We start from the raw sequence: 24251 nt of genomic DNA, 5'->3' as shown, positions 1-24251 counted from the left end.
CGCTTTTGCTCGCGACTTCAATAAAAATTTAATAAAAATGTAATTCGTTTTTACTCTCTTGTTCTAGACATAGTATGTGTCAATTCAATCAATAAGATTCGTAATTTTAATTTAAACACATTAATTATAAAAAAAATAGCTAATAATGCAATTCAGCACACCACCTCGGATTCAACTATTTAACTATAACTATGATTGAATTTCAATGCCAACTTTTATTCCAGAGAAAAGAGCTGTCGTTAGGGTTTTCCCGGCAATTATTCGTATTTTTCTCGTCGTAAAAACCATCCTTGGACTTTAACAAACACTTTAAAAAAGAATTGGCCAAATTGGTCCAGGCGTTGTTGAGTTATGCGCTTACCAACAGATTTTGCGATTCATGTTTATATTATAGATACTTTACGATTGTAATTCAATTTTAATTTCAAATTTTAACATATCCATCAGGTATGAAATTCAAGGCCAATTGAGATCGAATAACAAATTTTCCATGAATCATGATGATGATGATGATTGTGCTGCGCAGAGCGCCGAAATTGATTAGCGGAAATTAATCGCAATGCTGCAGCCCGGACGTGGTCGGCACAGTGAGGTAGGTTGAGCACCCGCGCACGTAATGGTATAACACTAATGGGATTATGCAATATTCAAATCGAGACGCGGCTGGATTACCCGAGTGGATTACAAATGTCGACACTAGCCGAACTAAAATCAAAATTAATCACTAAACCAATAAGAGTTTACTAAACACACTTACCAATGGATAAATCGTTGAGCAATTTGTGAAATTTTTGTGAATATTTTTTTACAAAAGTTAATTAAAACTGTGATTGCAAAATGCAAATTATGCGTGGTAATTACACCGCGTCAGAGACAATGCTCAGCGGCGGCAAATCAAACGTGATTGTTGTGACAGCTGTTAATTTTCTCATTACTCGGCACATCACATCATTAATATGTTATTATGACTACTGATTGCTCATCAGCGAATCATTGTGCATTGAAAATTTATTTATCAGAGGAAGAGTACGTTCAAAATACGAATATAAATTCGAATTTGAGGTTGTTTATTTGTTTGTTACGCTTTCAGATGAAAACTATTGAACCTATTTTGATGAATTTTGGTATAGAAATATTTTTGACATTGGAGAAGCGAATAGGCTACTTTTTGTTGCAAAAATATAACGCAAAAGGTGAAAAATAAGGGTTAAAAGTTGATATGGAATTTATCGCATTTATAGTTATATAATGCAAATGTAGATGGCGTCAAAGTGCATCAATAGCAATTTTTATGTATTTAAATCAAAATGGAGAATATTATTGACTGATTTGTCAAATAATTATCCCAAAAATCGAAGACAAAAGCCAATGAATATAATTTTCACTATAAAACTTTTAATTTATAAAAACTTACCATTTGTGAAGGCGTCTTTGGCTTCCTATTGATATCTGGTATTTTTTGGCACACTGTAAACAAATAAACATGTATTAACAACAGCTGGTATTAAATATAATTAAATTATATTGAAATACATTATTGTTCATTTATGGGCCCAAACAAATTTAATATCATTCATTGTTCTAAAAATGTTTGGGAGTGGTAACATACACACGGACAATAATTGAATAAAATTTTATGAATAATTTATGAGCAATCTCGTGTAACAAATTTAATAACTCAGACGTGGCGCCACGTTAGGCGATTGTTTTTGCCGCTAATAATAATGCATTAATGTCGGAGCCTGCGCGCAGTCGGCCCTTTGACATTGCCCCCCTTGACTCAGGAAGCTTTTTGTGTTTCGTTTTACCACTTTTCGCTTTGTCGCGCCGCTTCTTCTCTTGGTCATCTCGCTAGGCATTTTATCTTGTTTGTTCGCATCATTATTTGAATGTACATAAAATTCAAAATATAAATACAAGGTGTTTCTATTATTTTGGTTTTGTTTTTATTATTTTTTCTACTTTTACTTTTAAATTGGTATTTTTTTCACGGTTTTGAGGCACAAAAAGTGGTACTTTAAACACGGACGGACCAAGCTGTGAGTAAAGTACTTCAGCCACGGACTTTAGTCACGAAGTAGAGCAGGGTGGTCAAAAATTGCAGATATGTCATGTAGGTATACGTTAAAAAATATTTAAAAAAACACCAAAATATCAAAAATCTCAAAATTTAAAAATACGAAAACCAGATAAATGCATTTTTCATATTTTTCATATGCATATGCATTTAAAATGCATTTTTAATTTTGTTTTTGTGGTTTTAGTCATGCACAAAAACAAAAATTTAAATCCGCTCATAAATACTTAACGATTTCTAAAGATCTCCTATAGTAGCCATAACAAATGAGTGGTTGTTAATATTGTTCCGCACTTCAAATTCATTTCGACACAGATCACTAAAATACGAGCTTATTACCAGCGCCAAGCCTGAAGAATAACCCGAAGCGTTTCTTAAAACTATTACTCCTCAACTCTCTAACTTGGTTCGCATTACGTACTTACGCAGCGGCCATGAAAAGAATGAAAAAGTCTTAAAGTCGAGACCCCGATGCCGAATGGTGTAAAATGAGTAAAGCGGGCGCATAAACGTCGACGTAAATCAAACATATTTTCGCTTTTATTTCCCATTCGATTACACTGGATTACAACGCCACTTCGCCGGAGCGCGCTTGAATAATATCCGCAGGATTGGGTTCTAATGCCTTCAATATAAGTAGATTCGGGTGGATATTCTCGGCGCTCGTAAATTATGAACGCTTCACTTTAACATTTTTATGCTTTATGTCTTTTTATATGTTTGTGCGGGAACGGAGTCGAAAAATCCGCATGAAAATGGTAATTACCGGTGGAACACTGAGAAACCAAATCGAATTCAAATGAGAATATTGAGAAATTGCAAGGAAGCGTGCCAAACATTTCAAAATCTCATCTGGAGAAATGTGAATCATAAATTATTTAAATTAAAATTTTGGAAGATTTATTGCAATGCGCCATCTATATTTTATTAAAAAAACTTTTGACCAAAAAATATTAAGTTTGAGATATTCACATATAGATGGCACATATAAACTTCTTAACTAGAAGACACACATCTTTTTAACTACTACCCAGATTGTGTGATTGACAAACTAAGATCATACTTCACAGGATCATTTCTGTAGTATATCTTCGCATACTCTTCACAAACGTGTAGAGTTATTGCAACCATGATGACGAGGCACAACTCTGCATCTTGAGCGTGAGGCTGCAATATGCGTATTCTCCGGATTACTCATATTGTCACGATGATCGTTCAGATCACCTTTGGTGGTTTTACGGATGCGGGTATTCCGAGTGGTTGTTTTTAATAAAATCAAAACACAAATATTTTACTTACTGACTGATTCGATAACTTCAGCTAAAAGCACGCCGTCACTGCAATCCGCCGCTAGGCTATTGACGCGTTTTTTGCTCCGGGCTTTTTCCAGGTAATGATTTGCCCAGTCGGTATAAATCTGTAACAAGTAGACAGAAAACATCATTAGTAGACTAAAGCAACAACTCAACCATACATCGATTTCTTTAGTCACTCATTGTTATCGCAGACAAACAAAGACAAGGAAGTGATTCTAACAAACAAGCCAGTTAATTGATAATTAAAATTAAACACTGACTAGTTTCTAACGAGTTTGATGACGGCAATAAAACATATCAACCGGGAAACAACTGTAGAACACCCATCAAGGCAATCATAAAATAAACAACTAATTAAAATAACTGTTTAGTAATCATTATCAGTATTTTACTTTTTATTAGAATAAAAAACAGTATTTTCAGTATCAAGTGGATAAACCGGTGTTTTTGCCACGAGATTGATTGAAAGCGGGCGTTGAATCAATCTAGCGTTTAACAACGTTTAGTCACGTAATACTTTTGCTATTTTTTCCACTTCCACTCTATTATAACGTTTAGGTTTTTGAATTTGAACTTTTATTATGATTTAATTGTTTCTACCCGTGACTAAAGTACTTTACTCACGGCTTTCGCCAACCGTGTAAAAAAACAATTTTTTGTGACTATAACCCGTCGAAAAACCGACGCTTTAAATGTAAAAGTAGAAAAATCTATTTTTTTGTAATAAATCCCATGTGTAGTAAATTAAAGTGCAATTTCAGGTTTGATAGCACTTCAACCAGTGAGTGCCACTCACCACCGCCCATCATGTCATATATGTTTGCTATTCCTAGTGCAATACTCTTGCAAATTACACCCTTGCTTGTTGTGAATATCCACGCACTTTGCGAATTTCTGTAGTGTATTGACGCAGAGATGATATATGCATTTATATTCAATTGGGGATGCAACCTGCAATTTGCAATCAAACATCACAATCATTCGTGTACTCCCTATAGAATAGAACGCAGGAAACAATCGCTTTCATGCTTAATTTCGAGATGATTTAATCAAATTTTTTAAAAGTTTCTTTTTTCAATATTGTGTAAGAGGGATTACGCATCCCCTTCAATATAGAAAACATGATATTGCAATAACTTTCCGACTCATTGCGGATGAGGCACGACAAACCAGAAAATTGCATCTCGACCCGATAAGACATTCTGTCTGCGAGTAGAAATTTAGGGTGTTTCAGTCAATTTTCACTATGAAAAGAAAAGAGATAGACATTTAGCAATTTATCCGGAAAGGTGAAACATGTAAAACCGGAAAACTCAAGTGATCCATTCAATCTACATCAATGATTACCCACATAATCTTATTACAACATATTATTCCGGTTATAATCTCATTTCCCAACCTAAAACAAAAAATACATATGCAACCCAAAATGCACCATCCTATACCATCCCTAATAGTATATAACCGCACAGAGTAAAATTGAAAGTTGGAAAACTCAAAGGAGCGGAAAATTAAAGCAGCCTTAATACTCCTGAGGGCGGCGCTAGTGTCGTCGACGCAGCCATGTAATTTTGCGGACATTTTCGAGCTGCAAAATCCTGCGGTAATCTTCCTCAACCCGTACAAGCACGCAAAGTCTAGCTGGTGGGATGATGAGGATGCCGCTGCAGTGCATAAAACTCAGCCCGATTAAACTCGGAAAATCTCCGGAGAAAGAGAGTCAAATCCGTAGACAAATCGGCCGGATATGCACGGACTGAGAATTAATGCAAAAACTTGTGTCGTGCATTTGTTACGATTAGCCAACTTAAAGTGTTAATACTCGAGGCCTTAAGGGGATGATCATAAAAATGATTATAGATTATAATTATTTAAATTAGCCTTGAACTAATCATTGCGTTACTTTTTCAGTTTTTCAGCGTGCTTATCTGGTAAACTTTGTAAAATGCAAATGAATAAATGACCCCTTCACGATTAGAGATTAACCCCGCTTGGGCAAACACCCTTCTGGACTTTCCTTACTTTACCCTTCTTTAAATCAAATCCGGACTCAACAGTTGTATTTGCATGGCTGTGCCATGATACTGGTAACAGTAGCAGTGTTAGCAAACCAAATGCAGACATCTAGAATGGTTAAGAGTGGGGGAAATAGTCAATGGACAACTAGACCTCTGACGGACATCCCTTGTTGGGTCTTTAAACCTATTCGACCGACATTTACCATACAGACCCTCTGGCTTCGACTCCAATCGACTCCAAAGTGTAAAAAAATCAATTTTGAAGAGTAAAATAGAAACATAACCTCAAAATTATCAATATATGATCCAATTGCAGTAAACAACTCTTCACTTGTCAGTTGCAATGATCATGTTGTGCCGTTATACAGTTGTTTACGTTGTTTCCGCACACGAATCCAACTCCAACGGGATAATTTCGTGCGGACGCCTTAAAACCTCCGTACACATAATAAATCTTGATTATCACGATGCGCGTCAGCGTTGATTAACGTTGATTAACGTGCTTCGATCTCACGATTACAAGCCGTAAAAAGATTTAACTCTGGGAACACATTGTCAGCTGTATTACAAAGGTGACTTGCAGGAAACAAGTTCAAACATGTTTAATGCAAATGACTAAAACCCAAAAACAACTTGATTAACACTTACTTTAAATTTCAAATTTAAAGTGGATGTAATAGGATTGAATTTGAATAATAAATCAAAGTGTAGATTAATTTAAATTTTTGTGTTAGCAGTCCATTAATTTAATTTCTGTCAATCTCTTCGATGATTCCAAAGCATTTAAAATGATGGTCGGCATGGCGTCAGTTCAATTTCACTTTCAATTGAGTTTAATCAAATTTCATCGCATCTTATCATCGATTAAATTGCTTCAAGTAAAGTCACATTATTATTTGTTTACACTAGACATTTATAAAAATTATACAGAGTGTTTTTAATCATTTTAATCAATAAAATATGTAATTTTGTTGATACACTCTGTAATTAATCGAATTCAATCCACTCATGTTTATCTCACCAGCTGTGGACATTGTCCACAGTGAATAAATGACATACCGATACGAATGACTGAATAAAACGCGAATTGCAACACAACCCTTTTGATATCATGCGATTTATCCGCGTTGGGAGACTGGGACATGGCAACGAATCTCCGCCAGCGTTTGATGACGTGCCCGTGTGGGAAATCGGCGCGCAAACGAACCAGCAAACACAGAATGTTGGACGAAGGGTGAATAATGAAGGTACATCGTGCGTAATTCACGTAATGTGCGCGTGGAATGAAGAAATCAATCAGCTGATTGATTGAAAGCTGAACAAACAGCGTCAACCACAAGTAGTTTAATTTCTACTTGAAAAAGTAATAAATCATCATCATTAATAATTAAATTTAGAGATGATGATGATGATGGAGTGGGTTTATAGATTTTTCTAGTCTGAAGGGAAAAAAAGTGGAACCTTTGAATTTGCTACGTTTGGCAGCCGACCCACGCGCGATGCGGGTAAAAGAAGCGCGCAAATCCCCCCAAAAATAGCGTTGTAAATAATGCAGGGCACGTAGCGGTCGCCATGGATTCAGGGCGCATTATTCAGGCAGTCGGCGTCCTGCGTTTTCCTGCAGAACGCCGCATCTAAAATACTGCAACAACTATTACCGCTGCGTCGTCAGGTGAAACGATCAAAGAAACGTAAGTAGAAAAAGGTGAAACTGCACAAATGTCTTTAGATCTTTTGGAAAGTAATGCTGAGTGCTGCGTGCACCAGTAAAACCCAAAAACAAATTCAAAGTTGATTTTTGTTATTTTAGTCGATCGGTAAGTGCAGGTATTGAGTGGCTATTGAAATTCATCCTTTGACAACGTTAAAAGTTTTTTCAAAAAGGATAAAAAAGTTGATAAACAGTCTGCTAGAGCATGACACCCATACGAAATAAAAGGCAAGCATTAAACTTGTGAAGGACATTACTGGAGACATTAGAACAACAAAAAGAACTCAGAGGAAAAGAAAAAGAGAAGCGTGCGGCAAAAACTATTAAACTCTAATGTGGATGCATTAACTGCTTCGCACTAGTTGGATAAATCGAGAATAGCACGGCTCATGGGGCATCCATGTGCAAAAGTTGCCAGAAGTCAGAAATGCGGATTACACACACACACACACAGGCGAGAATATTGAGGGTGAGTGAATACCACACGGAAAAAACTTCGAAAAGGAAAAGAAATTCACGAATATTCCGCATTGCAAAGGGATGTAAGATGTTATAATAGTGGCCGTAGATGTGTATGGTGCAGACGAGACAAAACAAGAGGGTGAAAATGAAAATGCCATATGGGAAAATGCCAAATATAGAATTACGCTTTGAGCCAAAGAAGTCAAGACGCAAAGCAGAAAAAGGATAGAAAAAAACACGGAAAACATTTAGAAAGATATTTTATACGGATGAAACAAGCAACATGATATTTAATAAAATTATACAAAGTGTTGAAATTATTTTTATCAAAATTCAATTTTTTACTTTTTTGAATTATTTTTAGAGAAAAAAAAACGGATAAATTACTAGAAAGGTTATAAGACAAGAAGCAACCCTATATACAACGCGTAGAACACATGGGGTGCGAAAACACTGTCAGAGTTTAATAAATGCGTTAAGTGCACAGTCGTGTTGTTTATGCCAGGCGCGCATTCCCTGTGTTATAATATTTATATCCTCACGCAGTGACAGGAATAAGTCATCCCTACGTGCGCAAACAAAAATAAAAACAAAATAAAACCAAACAAGCTAAATTTGGTTAATTAAAAAAATAAAAACAAAATAAATTTCTATGAAATAAAAATATTTGAATTTAGTAAGTAATGCTTTGTTGAAAATAATTTAATAGAGTAGTTTTCACTTAAAGTATATTTACGCACATCAAACTAGTTATAGCGAATTAGAATGAAAGCAAACACCACCGAAACGAGCGCAGTTAATATTAACATTTGGCACGCAGCCAATCTTTCGATTGCTATTGCCATTTGAAGAGCACTACAAGCCACCTAATGCAATCGTTTTCTATTCAAAGCTTTCTTTAGCATATCCAACAGTGCTTTTTGTTTCTATAATGCATTTCCGCTGCTTTAATGTCTTGAATAACGTACATTTGATTTGTTTTCAATCGGCAAGTAACGTATAATTAACAAAACGTAAACAAGAGAATATAAATAGAATTAATAACATAATCCATTAAAAAATATAGAAAACGAGTTTTTGCCCGCGACTTCGTGCCGGTAGTGTTTAATAAAAATGTAATTCTTTTTTATTCTCTTTTTCTAGACATAGTATGTGTCAATTCTATCAATAAGATTCGCCATTTTATTTTAAAGAAATTAATTAGGTAAAGAATTGCTAATAATGCACTTCAGCGCGCCATCTCGGATTCAACTAATTAACTATAACTATGATTGAATCTCAATGCCAACTTCTATCCTATAGAAAAGGGCTGTTTTTAGGGTTTTCTCGGCAATTATTCGAATTTTTCTTGCCGTAAAAACCATCCTTGAACTTTAACAAAAATATAAGATAATAATTGTCCAAATTGGTTTAGGCGTTCTTGAGTTATGCGCTTACAAACAGATTTCCCGATTCATTTTTATATTATACATAAAACAAAATCATCAAAATCACAATTACTTTCTAAATTTTGTATATTCCGGTGCAATCGTTTGATATCGTGATTTATTACTCGGTAAACATTACGACAAGTTGAATTTCCTGTCTCGTGCTTTTTGTGTTCTCCACCTTTGCTCCCGACTATTCCCAGTATTCACTCGACAATAAATACTAGAGGAAAACCGAGTTTCCTGTGCACGTGGCAAACGCACACGGTGCATGTTGAGGGAAAAGTAAGCAAACAAACACCAACATCCACATCAAAACATTTCTTCACCTTTTACAACTTTAATTTCAGAAGACCGAAAAAGTTGCAAATTTCAAGTTCAAAGTTCAAAATTCTCCCCTTGGTTACTTATCACTGCCAAAGTAAACATTTTATATCCATCAATCACAGTCTTGTCAATCCCCGGCTATAAGTTACAATTCGACCTTCAACCCCCGAAAAATGTCCCCTCGATTTCTTTTCACTCTTCAAGGCGTCAAAAAGAAGTGCTATGCAAGCAGTCCAAGTTTTTGGTGTAAATGAATGATATTTTCTACATTTTTACCCCAAAGCTAACCTAGAAAATAACTCATGACGCGTACAAAAAGAAAACTTATGAATGTGGCGTGAAAAAATAATTTTTCAATGAACCCTCATTTGCTTTCAGGGTCGTGCATTTTTTAGTTTTGTTCGAGGGTGACGTTGCGCAATTTCACTGAGAGCTTTCCAGCATGTCGGTCGAAAAAGTGGTAAGAGTGTGTAAGACTAATGTGACTGCTAGTTAAATTTATCGCCGTCGACACGCGCCTCCTCCGAAACCCCGAGCGGTATTAATATGACAGGCGCGTTGAGTTTATTACGTGCGCATGAGGCTTAAATAGTTTTTTATAGATATAAAAAGCGAAGAATGCAGGCCACCAAAATATCAGCATCCGGAAGCCTGTTTATTTTTAAACATTTTTTTTTCTTCGAAATTTTAAATTTAGTAAATTTAACCATTAATTAAATAAATCACAAATGCACAATGCAGCACGATAAACACTGAACGCAATGAACATAAAGTAGCTCGTGCTCACGATGTTACCATAGCGTCTACCGGTAGTTTAGTTATGTCTTGGAGGTCTTTGGGTACTTTCAGGTTTCTCCTGCGCACGAGACGCACGCCGCACACAATTTATGCAGCAACAATTTATTTTTAGCTCGTGCTCTACTAGCGAGAACCTCCATTGACTAAGCAGAGTCATGGACTGCGCCAAATAATAAACCAAATGCAGCAGCAGCACCAGCAGCAGACGAAAATTCGTGTTTCTCTTCCTGCTTTGCTCGTAAACTCAACTTTTTAGAATACACAACAAAATACAAACAGTGATTGATCATTGGCCTTAAATTTCATACCAAAAATAACACCTAATTAATAATTTCCCACTTTGTTACTCTATATGTTAAATATACAGTTTAAACTTTTCCGTCTGCAGTGCAGTTTACTCGGCAAGAGGAAAAGTTAGTTAAAAGTTTTGCGCATACAACCCAAGTCAAGTCTGGTGTTATAATCAACTCGGGTGCAACGTGCAACGCCCGACATTGAGTGAAATAAGATCCGCATACTTTCCACCTTTTCACAGCACGTTTCCCTTCGCCGCTGACAGGTTGCCACGAAACTAAATTAATTTATGTTGATTACATCTTGTTCCTAAATTTAGAGGTTAGGTTTGTATCCGTTTAAAAACAAAAATCAATTTTTAATTTTATTTTTCTTCGTTGTGAGTGAATTAAAGCGTGAATGTTTAAATATACGTGAAGGAGACTTATATATAGGAAAGCCATTAGATACGGCTGTAATCCCTCCAAACGAGTATCCAATTAAAATTAATTTAGGCCGGTTATACCTTCCAGTTTACTTCTTTAATCCCTGCTCTGGCAGACTGACAACTTTGCTCTAGTTCTACTTAAAAGTATTTTTCCGTTAATTCTGCTAATTTAATTAATTAGACTTCAATTTATTTCTACGTTTAAAATATCTATAATGTAAAAATGAATCGCAAAATCTGTTTGTAAGCGCATAGCTCAACAACACATGGATTAATTTGGCCAATTCTTTTTTTAAATGTGTGTTAAAGTCCAAGGATGGTTTTTACGACGAGAAAAATTCGAATAATTGCCGGGAAAACCCTAAAGACAGCTTTTTTCTGTAGGATAAGTTGTCATTGAGATTCAGTCTTAGTTATAGTTAAATAGTTGAATCCGAGATGGCGCGCTGAAATGCATTATTAGCAATTCTTTATAATTAATTTCTTTAAAATAAAATTGCTAATCTTATTGATAGAATTGAAACGTACTATGTCTAGAACAAGAGAGTAAAAACAAATTACATTTTTATTAAACACTACCGGGTCGAAATCGCGGGCAAAAGCTACTTTTATAATAAAAAAAGTTTTATCTTTGAAGCTAATTATCTCACGTAAATATTTACGTAATTTAAACAAAATTATTACCTTGATGCGTCTAACACGTGTTTAAGCTGATGAAGGCAAACATTAAACGAGAAAAACAACATGAAAGTGAAAGTGAATTTTCCACCGGTGTGGAATCGCTAGGGAAATTTCGCTCCGAGCGTCTTGCCATAGATTTTCCAGATTCGATGCGGCTGTAGAGAGAAACATGCGTAACACGCTGCTGTTCCTATTCCTCTGCCGCTTTCCTTATCGAATCGCTCCAGCATGAGTTTTTGCTCCGCGGGCCGTAATTCAAAGCGACTATCGCCCGAAGCTGCAATTCCACGTGGCGAAGGAGGGAAACTGCGTGCGCCATGTTGAATGGCAGACGCTGGAGAATAAGAAATTCATTGTATTGCACACCAGGAAAATACCTAGATATATTTAGGTACTCTATGTGTGTGTTAGTGTGTGAGTGTGCGCTGCCACTTTGTGGAGAATAAATTACGCACAAATTGGAGACGATGTGGGGACGCTGCGAGCTCAACGTGCGGCGGAGTAAAGTCGTAATTCGATTACTGATTACGTTGGTGAATTAGTGGCCAAGTGCCCATGGGAGACGGGGTCTAGCGCTAAACAATCAGAAAATCCTATGTACACGACGCAGGAAAATAACTATATATAGGAATCTGCTATGTTCGGTTCTTATACCGCAACTCAAACTATGGCTAAATATTTTTCAGCATACGATTGAAATCATAATAAACTTGATAAATGATGTTACAATGGAGCACACGAGGCGTATGTGTTTTCTTGCGGCACCCATTCGTTTCTCTAATGGTGTGTAATCAATCTAGCGTTCAATTTACGAACGGTTCAATTTAAACAAACAGATGTTTTCGCTCTGCGCTCTACTCGTACGTGTACACTAGTCGCAACTTGGTATTTTCAAATATATATCGCAGACGTGTGTTGCACTCGTATGTGCAAGAATAATAAATTGAGGCAACAATCACACACGGAAATGAAATAAACTGAGCGGATTATTGCAATATGTGATGTTTGCGATTTCTTGATGTTCTAATTATACTCTTGTTATTTTAGGATAAGATAAATAAGATTTGTGGTTTTGTTTTGTTTGCGCATCACTTTAGACAATATTAGGTCAAAGTTTTCTAAATATTGAACATGTATATGTTGGGTTTATTTATGCGTGTCATGTTCATTTGTTTCTTGAATAAATGTAGCAACCAGATGTAACGTGTTTGTTAATCTATAATATAAAAGTGAAGCGAAAATTCTGTTAGTAAGCGCATAACTCAACAACGTTTAGTTAAATTAGGCCAATTCTTTTTTTTAAATGTTCGTTAAAGTCCAAGGATGGTTTTTACGGCGAGAAAAATTTGAATAATTGCCGGAAAAACCCTAAAGACAGCCCTTTTCTATAGAATAAAAGTTGGCATTGAGATCCAATCATAGTTATAGTTAACTAGTTGAATCCGAGATGGCGCGTTGAAGTGCATTATTAGCAATTCTTTATATAATTAATTTCTTTAAAATAAAATTGCGAATCTTATTGATAGAATTGATACATACTATGTCTTGAACAAGAGAGTAAAAACAAATTACATTTTTATTAAACACTACCGGGACAAAGTCGCGGGCAAAAGCTAGTAATGAAATAAATTACAAAATTTACAAAAAAAAATTGAAAGCACTTTAAACTTTTAACTTTGGTATTTTCTCATTTGTGTCACTTTCACTAGAACAAAATGTACAATGGGGAAATTTGCGAAATGAGCAAATGTTTGCAAATTCAGCAAAATGTGTGAAATTTATTATAATTTGCTAATTACGCCCGAAAGTCGCCAGTTTTCAGCAAGTTAACTGTACAATGCGCTCAATTTCAGAAGTTTCTCTGCACTGTTTCGCTCCCCGCTTCGGCGTTAATTTAATGTATCACATTAGCAGCTCAACAGCGAGGAATGTGCTCGCGCTTTTCTCGTCTGTCTCATTTGTTTGTTTTCTGCATTTCCTTTTGGTATTTATGACCAATTATCCGGATTGTTTCAGGCGCACAAGCATTCAGACATTCAGACATTTGCAAATGCGTAAATTGTGTGAACAACATAAAAACAGATAAAAAACAAATTGAAACAAATAAAAATTAAATAAATTAATATCAAATATAATAAAAAAAACATTTGTTATACTAAAATAAATTTTTTCTCGAGAGAATTTCCTATTTTCACTTTTCCGTTTTCCGTTTCCGTGCGCCGAGTGTTAATTAACTAATGGCTGTTATTTACCCGCATCGTAATACCTTTATTTTCATTTACACTTCTTCTTTCATCTGGATCAGCGTGCGTGCGTTCAGCATCACGTCACGAAACTCGTTTTTCGGACTACGTCCAGCGTCCAAACATCCAAGCGGATGGAAAAAGTCGAGAAACTATACTTTACGAACACAATGAAGCACTTTTAGAGATTCGAGACTTCCAGCAGTTCTAGGACTAAGAGAAAGTGCAAAAAGGCGAGGAGGGCTTAGAGCAGACGACGGATACTCAGGAGATATACACCTGATACTTTTGTGCGGATGGATTTTTCTCATTTTCTCATCGCGAGACGCCTCAGTGAGCATCAGTAAAGAAGTGAGCATCAGGGATAAGAAGTAAAGAAGCCAATCAGAAAAATTATCCAGAAATAATTTCTATAGATTCCTATATATTTATTAATTTCATCCAGTGATGAAAAATTGTCGGTAAAATTCGAGAATTTTGTTGTAATGAAAAATATTTGAGGTTATTTTAAGCATTTCATCATTATATGACTAAAATACAGTCATGTTTCTTTTTAATAAGTGTTTATAAGCAAGAAAATGCTTGTTAAGTCTAAAAATAAACTGATTTTCAGTAAACTATTTTCATTTAGTGACGCTTAACCAACAATAAAGAGTTAATAGTTCAATTTCGGACTGCTCCAGTTTATAACCTAATAAAATCTTAAATCACCGACATGAATAAACGAACTCGACCAAATCCACATTGCAAAACACTTGTTAAACACCCAACCGCCAATTACAAGCAATTAACAGCATTAAATACCATTCAATTAAAAATTATTAAACATCAAAACCAAATATTAATTACATTGACACAGAATAAATACAAAAATATTAATTTTTATTATTTATTGCAATTTTAAACAATTTCACTTATTTTTTCTTAATTACCTGTACTATTGACTTTGTCTGTTTGCTGATATCATCAATAGATCCCTGCGAGGATCTCGGCCCACGAATACATCCAGGAAACATCTTCCTATCTTCTCTGCGCTATTCCAAAACCAGAAACATCAACAGCAGTACCAACAGCGTCGGCGATAATGATAATCCTTTCATATTAAAACAGATCCTTGATGCTATCACACACAACACTCTCGTCAAACTTTCACACCGCCGGAAATAAACGCGCGTCTTTGTTTCGCTAGATTAATTCGACGATAAGACTCCAAGTCTGGCTTTACACGTGTAAGTCGTCAATCCAAACTAATTGCACTCGATTATTCACTATAATAAATCATAAATTTATTATCATATCAAATATTTATTTAATACTAAATTATTGAATTGAAAATTTATGTGTTTTTAAACGCGTTGAATGTGTCTGCTGCTCACTATCCGAAATTAGTCTAATTTAATAATAGATATGGAAGTGCGCAAGATATGAGCGTTTGAAGTGTCTCGCGTGCATTGCGAAGATCAAACATCTTTCTGTTTGACAGCGTTCGGAAAGTCTATCGTCCAATTCGGGATGCGCACGAGTCGCGACTAAAAATACCTAAATGAGTCGACGGAATTAAATGCGCCAGAACAAACTGCAGAAACCGCTGAGCAAGAGAGTGAAATTGTGCAAGAGATGTAAAAAGATGCTAGAAACTTAAATAAGCCACCACCTACAACCCACCGGATATAATTTAAGCTAATAATTACAAAAATAAAAAATAAAAACAGGTTTTGTAAAAATTTAGTCAAAAAAATAAATAAAATTTATTTTATTTTTATGCAATATGTGTATAGTTAGTTTTAGTTATATACCCGTAATTAAAATGCATAGGGAGGTGAATTAGAAACAAGCGAAACAGGAAGAAACAAATATAAACACAAAACGCATTTTAAAGCATGCAGAATGTCGGATAGTTACAGGCAAATGCGGAATACAAAATGTTCTCGGAATGTCTGAATGCGAAATGAGGGTTGAAACTTTAATTACTGCATTACCATTTTACCTTCTAGTCTATTCTCTATTGTGCAAATAATATTTGTCTAGTTTAAAATGCAACTAACATTAAAAACAATTTTATTTTATTTTTATTTTTATTTTGCATTGCGATGTTAAAATTCAAGTCACAATAAAATCATTATGCTTTGAGACAATGCTGCGGGTCTAACTGTATGTTTGTGCAAATATTGAAACAGAAACTGATGCCGAAACAGAGCAATAAGGGTAAGGGTTACTAATTTAGCTGCCTCATCAATAATTCATCATTTTGTGACGTGCCTCCAGCAAACACTTCCAACTTTAATGAGTAAAAATATCTAACGTCACAAATATCTATAACAATTAACTAAACTGCCTCGGCTCCTCCACCATTTATATTTAGCACACTAAAACCAATCCAACGGATTCGTTTCTCGCCGATATCAATCGCTTCTCGGCTCGCAATAATAGACTTCGTTCGCGTGGCTTGGCGACATTAGAATTTGTTGAATTACGATTATTGCCGCTAACGCGCGAGGAGTAGGCCGGTTCGTTCCTCTTCCGAGTTTTATTAGCACGCGAAACGAAACGCAACGAATCGGTATCACGTGAAGGGAGAATTCGCGGCTCGTGAATGAGTAAAATGAGCAAAACGAGCGCACTACGAACAGAAAGAGGGCAGTTAACGTTAGTTATCGAGCGTTATCGCTCACTTAGTTACTTATATCAAGTTATAAGGAGCTACGGCACGATTTTATTGAGTTTAAGATGTTTATGAAGTACCCGAGCACACTTCCAAGAGACAATTGCTGCCATTACAAGTAATTAAACGTAATTAATCATAAATGAATAATTAACATCAGATAACTACAAAAATATTGCAAATTTTAACCAAAAAAGCATAAAATTTACAAAGTTTTTTTGATATGATAATAAATTTTAAATTTTTAATTACAGAGATAAGAAAATTACCAAGTTTTAAAAGTTTTCACTTAAAAACTCAAAAAATTAACACTTTCCGCACAAATTTTAATTTTTTACTTATTTCCATAAAACTTGCACTTGAATATTCAACACTAAATTTAAATTTAACAACAATCAACTAATTTAACTAATATTTCAACTGTATATTAAATATTATTTAATTTATTAATTTAAATTCGATTATGATGCTGATATTTTATTACGTATTAAATATATTTATTATGTCGATATCGAAAGGGGTTGGTATCACTTTGCGTTGGCGTAATAGTAATAGCCGTATCCGATTGCGAGTGGAGGCGGGCGTGCGTTTCGCGATCTCGCAGCGCGGCAGGAATCGCAGGAACGACGCGCGCACGACGCAGCGGCCGCGTTCATGGCGCTCGCGATACTGAAATTTCCGTGCGGACGTCGGAACGCACGAGCTTACTGCGAGCGTCGCGTCGCAGAACGCCCGGCGTCGTCGCAGGAGTTTATTTTGACCGTGAAAGCAAAATCAAGCTAAATTTATACACATATTCAAATATTACAAACGATTTTAAGTAAAATGCATTTTTAGGTTATAAAAAACATTAAATTGACATTTTATCATCTATAATTTAAAAATGAATCGCAAAATTTGTTTGTAAGCGCATAACTCAACAACGCCTAGACCAATTTGGTCAATTCTTTTTTTTAATGTTTGTTAATGTCCAAGGATGGTTTTTACGGCGAGAAAATTTCAAATAATTGCTGAGAAAACCCTAAAGACAGCCCTTTTCTACATGATAAAAGTTGGCATTGAGATTCAATCATAGTTATAGTTAAATAGTTGAATCCGAGATGACGCGCTGAAGTGCATTATTAGCTATTCTTTATATAATTAATTTCTTTAAAATAAAATTGCGAATCTTATTGATAGAATTGACACATACCATGTCTAGAACAAGAGAGTAAAAACTAATTACATTTTTATTAAACACTACCAGGACGAAGTCGTGGGCAAAAGCTAGTATATAATAATACTTTGGGTTGTAAAAAAGTTTCAAAACGGTCATGACCTTGAGTATTATGATTATTAGAAACTTTGAAAGCAACTAAAACCATTAAATATTAATAAAACAATGTAACGCTTAAGAAACTTGTCACAACTTCCTCACAAAACCCTTGTAATTATCAAATCAATAAAACAACCCTTAAAATACATCAAACCTTGAAAGTTTCAAATCATTTTCAGGTCCTCCATTTAAAAGCGTTTAATTTTAATGAGCGTCTTTCTCTGCTGACACTAATAACACCCTCAACTTGTAAAAGTACAAAAAACAACCCTAATAATTAATTTCTTCACATTTCCATTCACATTTTCATTGCTTACTACTTGCATTCTCGTTGGTATTTTGATTTTCATCATTTTCTGTTTTGTTATTCAATATTTTGATTGAGTTGTACGATACGGCCGACATTTCGACGATATTTAGGGGTCGCGGGCGCGATGCAGCCTCGAGGGCGCAACCGATGGTAATGAACGTACGAGGCATGAAAACGCTTCCAACTTTTAGTTATTATAGCGCCCATAGCGGTATAGTGCACACGTGGTTTGCATTTTCAGCGTGCGTATGCGTGAATGTTGAAAACGAGGGGAAACACCGACGAAAAATAGCCAAATTTACGGAGCTAGCGCACGGTAAATAACAAATCGTCGCTGATTTATCATCGCTTATCAATTTCATCATAATGAAATTATGAACAAATATGATTTTGGTGCTTTATTACGGCATGTGCTTGTAAATTTTGTGTTATAGAATAAAAAATGAAATTTATCAAAAAATCAGTTGCTTTTTATTTGTTTTGTCATTATTTCTGTTTGTTTAAGAGAGGGGCGTTTTATATTTATATTTTCATCGATATTTGTGTTTACATTTGCACATATGCCGATATATTTGTGTTTTTGGTATTTTTGAAAATAAGGGTGAGTTGAATATACAATATTTGCTTTTTGGAAGCATAAAATATTGCTAAATCGGCAGAAAGTAATATGTGAAAGCCTAGGCATTAAAGAAATAGGAAAAAATGTTTCAAAAATCAATTTTTTTTCTTTATCAAAGCAAAATTGTTCCTAAAACACCAAAAGAAAATAAAAAAGCGCGACACTGATGACGATATGTTGTTGTTACAGGAAGAAAGTAAAAATTGGAAAGGACCAATAAATTCTTTATAGGTTTGTGTCCTGCTGTCGGTAGTAAACCATGCGAATACCTGCATGACAGTCCTGTCAAAGGAAGAAGCATTTGGGGAGAATATGCGCATGAAAGAACCGAATGAAGCGATTAACTGAATTGAATCGTAAACATTTTTATATCAAAAATTCACAAAACAAAAAAAATACTTACAATTTCACATCTTCAAAAGAAAAACATAAAAAACATGCTCGTCACTTACCTGAAACAAAATAAAACAAAATTAATATTTTAAATCTTACCAAAGTATTTAAAGAAAAGAAGTTAAATGAATAGTAATGAACAATGAAAATTGTCACCAAGTGTTTTTCTTTTGCCTGTGTCATCATGCACTTCGGCTGGCAAAGCAGACGCAGAGTGCAGGCGCGAACTCAATTTGCAAGTAATTACGTGTCATGTCGCCTTCGAGCACATTCTATGCACAACACAACATAGGAAAAGAATAAGTTAACGCGATGTTGAAAGCCACTCTTCTTTTTACCAGTGCAGCGCAGCCTACTTGACATTTTCGGAGAACACGAACGAAGACAAAACACAGAGGACAAGATAATGCAAATGCAATAACAGCAGTGTCTGTATTTTCATCGGGGGTGTTTTTATTTACACAATTTTCAATTCAAGAAAAAATAAAAATAAAGTGTGATTGAATTTTTCGCAAAAGAAAAATTAATAAAACGTTTTATTTTTATTTTTTAAGTTTTGATTAAAAGTGAAAATCTAACCTAGGGTAGACTTATACTATGAGAAAAAGGGTAGTTCCTCGTTGGCGTGTTTCACGAAAGACGACCGACAGTCATTCAGTCAGTCATCCATGATGGAAGAAAACGAAGGTAAGAAATGAACGCAAATAATCGTACGAGTGTAGTGAAAGAAGTAAAAGTAAGTGAAATGCGTTCCGTGCGCCCTTGCGGTGGCGCAGCGTTCAATTAAAAAGCGATAAATCACCCCTGTCATATGCCATATCATAGTGAAACTCACCCTTCATCTACCCTTATATATTTTATGCTCAAAAAACAAACAAAAAAACAATCTTTTAGATTTTGAGCGTAATTAATACCAAACTATGATTCTCCACACTTCATAAATATACCAAAACCCAAAACCCCTAAGTGTATATTTACAAAGCGTCTCTTTTATTCTTTGATTGGGTAGCAGGGCATCCCTTGCAAGAAAGGAAGAAGTTCGTTACACAATCGACAGAAACGTCTTTATCTCCACTGCAAGCGATGCACACAAGAATAAGAATGTCCTGCAATGCATGCAGGACATGTTCCTACGAAGGGAATCAAGAAGAAAATTTGAAGGGATGACAAAACGAATTGACAACGGAAACGCAGTAGAAATGAGAATAAGATGCGAGGGGTAAGAAGTAAGAATCACCGAGGGTCAAAAGAGGGTCGAGGATGGAATCTATTGACATGGCGATGGCGTTAAATCTGCAAGTTGTAGATGACAACAATGGAGAATAAAGCATGGAACTAATGAAGAAAATAGAATTATGATGATGATGATCTTAATAAAGAGAGTGTGAGGGTGTGAGTATATTTCTATTAATAGTGAATGACGTTTTTTAGTGATTTTAGTAAGAAAAATATTTTAAAGATTGTGTGTTGGTGACGTTTGAGTTTAATTGAGTTGAGGAGTTGATTTTTATGCCTCAAGGACACGTTGAGTCATCCTTGAGATGCCATGCAGTACACTTTAGAATTTACCCTTCGTTATATTTAATAATTCAAGAATTATTTGCAGTGTTGTATTATATTCGTGATGTGGATGAAATTATCGTCAAGTAATTATTTTTTATTTTTAAATAAAATTAATAGTCTAAAGAACAACAGCACTAAATAAACTTGAATAAATCTGCGCGGGAAGCTGGAAATCTATGTGAAAACTTTGCCCATTTTTTAAGTTCTTAATGTTTGTTTTTATAGTTTTTTTTTCTCCCTGCAGGAGAAGATGCATTCGTAGTTTACATTTTTTCGTCGTTTCATCCCGTGGAAAGTGATTTGACTGTAAATTTTACACTTGAAAAACTTTACTTTACTTTTCAAATAATTTCTTCATTATTTGCAAAATAAATTTTTGTTTCAGTGTGTAAATTTTTATTTAAAGATAAAACACCTTTAATAAGATGAAATGCTTAAAATCATGGGTCTCTTGAATGTCATAAATTCAGCAATTAAAACTTTTGGTTATAAAGCTTTCAACGCATAAATATGGCGCACGCAGCCGTGTCGAGTCGTAAACCAGAAGGAAATGCAAGACGCAATGAACCCACTCGACCCAAAGGACCAAGGCCAAGAAACGTGCTGGATGCAAGACCAACGACGAAACTTAATCAACTAACACCGGAATAACATTAAGATGAATAACAACTACAACAACAATAACAAACTTCCACGCAAATTGAGCCACAGCAGCAACGAGTCGAGATTTATAGCGGAAATACGAGTGTGACGAATGTTATACGAGGTGTTAGTTTAATGCAATTGCGATGTGCGTGAATAGCGTGTGTTAAAGGTCATTTTATGACCGGAAGTCGACTAAAACAACGCGAAACCACAAATATTATTACTCTAAAATGACTTTTTGTGACACAAAAAGACATTATTTTACGTATAAGAAAAAAATTTAACAAAATCGGATTTTTTTTGGCCCATGGGGTGTGTTTGAACGCGCCTCGCGGTGGTAAATCTCTTCGGGTATTTATTATCATAACGAGACAGTTACAAGAACGGCTAAACCTAATGCCCAAAAGACCGAATGCTCTGGATGCATGCTCAGCAAGCGTCCCAATGGATGGGAAACGCAACTAAACGAATGAAAAAATAAGAATTGCCTAGCAAAAATCTTAAGTGTGAAAAAAGCAGGAAAAAAGAAACGCGTTAGCGAGGGAAATAAAGACGAGATAAACGAGATAACGCCCAATGTGGGATTCATTCATGAATACAAAGAAATAAAAATAAAGAGAAATTACGCTTTGGGAAAATAAAAAATAATCAAAAATTATTTTTCGAAAAATGAAAATTTGAGGAATAAAATTACAATTATGGTAATTTTATGCTTTAATATGTAAATAAATACTATAAAATTTATATTTATATTTTTTTAGAAAAAGTTTTAAAATTTTGTAATTTTCTTTGTTTTCGTTTAATTTTTTGCTATTTAACAGTTGCATGTCTATCTTGACAGCTTTAAATTGATATGTCTACATTCTCTCGGGGCGACGCACGAAATATGCACCGTGGACGTTGCAACCCTTCATTTTCAGGCGTAGCTTTGTGTTTTCGCCTACACGAAAGGCAAACAAATCTAAATTTCGTATTTTTTCAACGGCCATTACACTTTTTCGACATTTCAACCTTTTACCAGCCCAAATTATAAATTTAAATGTATATAGTTCCTCCTGCGTATTTTTTTATATACCAAACATCGAAATTGAGACCAGAATAAAAAAACACACCTACAAAACACAAAAAATACTCGTTGGATATTTCCTAGTTCCCGCGAAGTTCACGTAGCGTTTCATGCCGACTGAAGTCGTAAAAACAGATTTGTTGGAAACGACGGAATTGCAACGGACAAAAAAGGGAACACTCCAACCTAAACCTTGAACCTGAATCAAAACACACTCTCTCACAAAAACAACAAAACGCAAACGATGACAAAACCACAAAAAATATCGCTTGCACAATAACGACAGTAATAAAATCGACATTCGAATAAAATACTCGTACATAAAATACAGCATTATACAAACAATGTATGCAACCAACAATACAATACATCTAACCTCAAGGTTGCATACTAATAAAAACAGCAGTTTGTTTATATGAAAACAAAGTTCAAAACCCGTTGGAAGTCAAACAAGATGAATTGCTGACGCGTTAACGCACGTGGTTAACGTCGAAGGGAAGACTTCAACTTGAAGCATGCACCAGCAAAGGGGGAATCCACGCAGGCGTCAGAGTAAAAAAATACTTTCACTCCTGTGGACCCGTGAAAGCGCATGCTTTCACAGTGTCTAACTACCACACCCACCCCATCGCACATCACATCACTTCAAGAGCACCCTCAGTCAAATCTGCATATGGAATAAGCATTGATATTGCACCCACATCGAAGCGACCCTTTCATTTCGTATTTGGGATAATATAATCATAACATACAGGGTCATTCGAAACAAAAAATGACCATAAAAACATCAAGTCAAGTTACACGTGATCATAAATTTTCCAGGCTGTGGATGTGAACATTAATGAACTGTTTTAAACACGATAGGGTGTTTTTGGCAACCGCTTTAATTTCAGAATGTGCGTTTTGTCTGTAGTTAACTTTAACTCAAACGCGCACGAGGGATGTTTCACAGCGTCTGATGAAGACGACGCCTGAAGCAATAAGGGCGTTTTTTCACGCCGACATGACGACATCTGCATTCGCTGGAAAAGAGCACGTGGTGTTTTCGTACTACGGAGAGTACTTAAACTAAAGCGGCCGTAATCATCCCAGAACAGGGAAAAAATAGAATTTCACGTTGAATGGGGGTGAGTGGAAAGAAACGTTGGGGAAATAATGACACGTGTCGCTTAGTTGCTTAATTTTGCTCATTTTTAAGACCTGGAAGTGCATTAGACACTCGAGTGTTGACTAAAAGTCACGAACCAAAGTTCCAACACGAAGTCCCATGATAATCATATTTGCTACGCGTGGCTGAGTAAACAAATTACAATTTTGTGATGCACAGCATCCCTTGGAGTCAAGGGATGAAATAAAAAATATTTCCGCGCATTGTCATTCATCTTGTTTCAAAGTGTTATCTTTAACCCCATTTTTAATTCCGCCCTTCATATTCTCTCAATACTAAAACAACACTTTAGATAGGATAGTGTAGAGTGCAAAAGGGTCGAGTCCAGAACTTCATAACCTATCAGCAGTCAAATCTGCACCCAAAATACACAATTACAATATGTTCAACGCGCATATACCATATCTACATCTTTCTGCATCAAGTACTCATCATTATACAGAGTGTTCTAATATTTAATACATATATATGTATACTAGTTAACCGGGCAAACGTTGTTTTGCCATATAAATTATTTCTAGTTTCTAGATAAATTTTAGTGTAGACAAAAAGTAACTTACTTATTATAAAAAATAGGGGTTGGTGATAAGAAACCAAAAATTTAGGGTTGTATGTATATTTTAATGCCACATTAAAAAAATAAAAACAAAAAATTTCGACCAAAATTTAAAAAAAAATAAGGGTGAACAACCCTTATCACTTAGAGATATGAAGTTACCGATTCTCAGA

General features: G+C 35.2%; 1 protein-coding gene and 1 non-coding gene across 2 annotated transcripts in view; one reads left to right on the top strand and one right to left on the bottom strand.

Moving 5' to 3' along the window:
- The window catches only part of sick (sickie), a 70500-nt gene extending 55462 nt beyond the window's left edge, over positions 1-15038 (bottom strand). Inside the window, 3 exon segments of the mRNA XM_065313862.1 lie at positions 1415-1467; positions 3377-3494; positions 14714-15038. Of these exon segments, the coding sequence (XP_065169934.1) occupies positions 1415-1467; positions 3377-3494; positions 14714-14797 (255 nt within the window). The 5' untranslated portion in view covers positions 14798-15038.
- On the top strand, positions 3131-3338 carry LOC135801548 (small nucleolar RNA U3). Its single transcript, XR_010550392.1, has one exon. It is a non-coding gene; the product is annotated as a small nucleolar RNA U3 (small nucleolar RNA).
- Positions 15039-24251: the final 9213 nt, after the last annotated feature.

The sequence above is a fragment of the Atheta coriaria genome, unplaced genomic scaffold (assembly GCF_025399875.1).
Source record: "Atheta coriaria isolate IRGN ID8LTWV9N9 unplaced genomic scaffold, Caltech_Dcor_3.1 hic_scaffold_10_pilon, whole genome shotgun sequence".
Taxonomy (NCBI): Eukaryota; Metazoa; Arthropoda; class Insecta; order Coleoptera; family Staphylinidae; genus Dalotia; species Dalotia coriaria.
The sequence above is the reverse complement of the archived record's forward strand: the minus strand, read 5'-3'. Positions and strand labels throughout refer to the sequence as shown.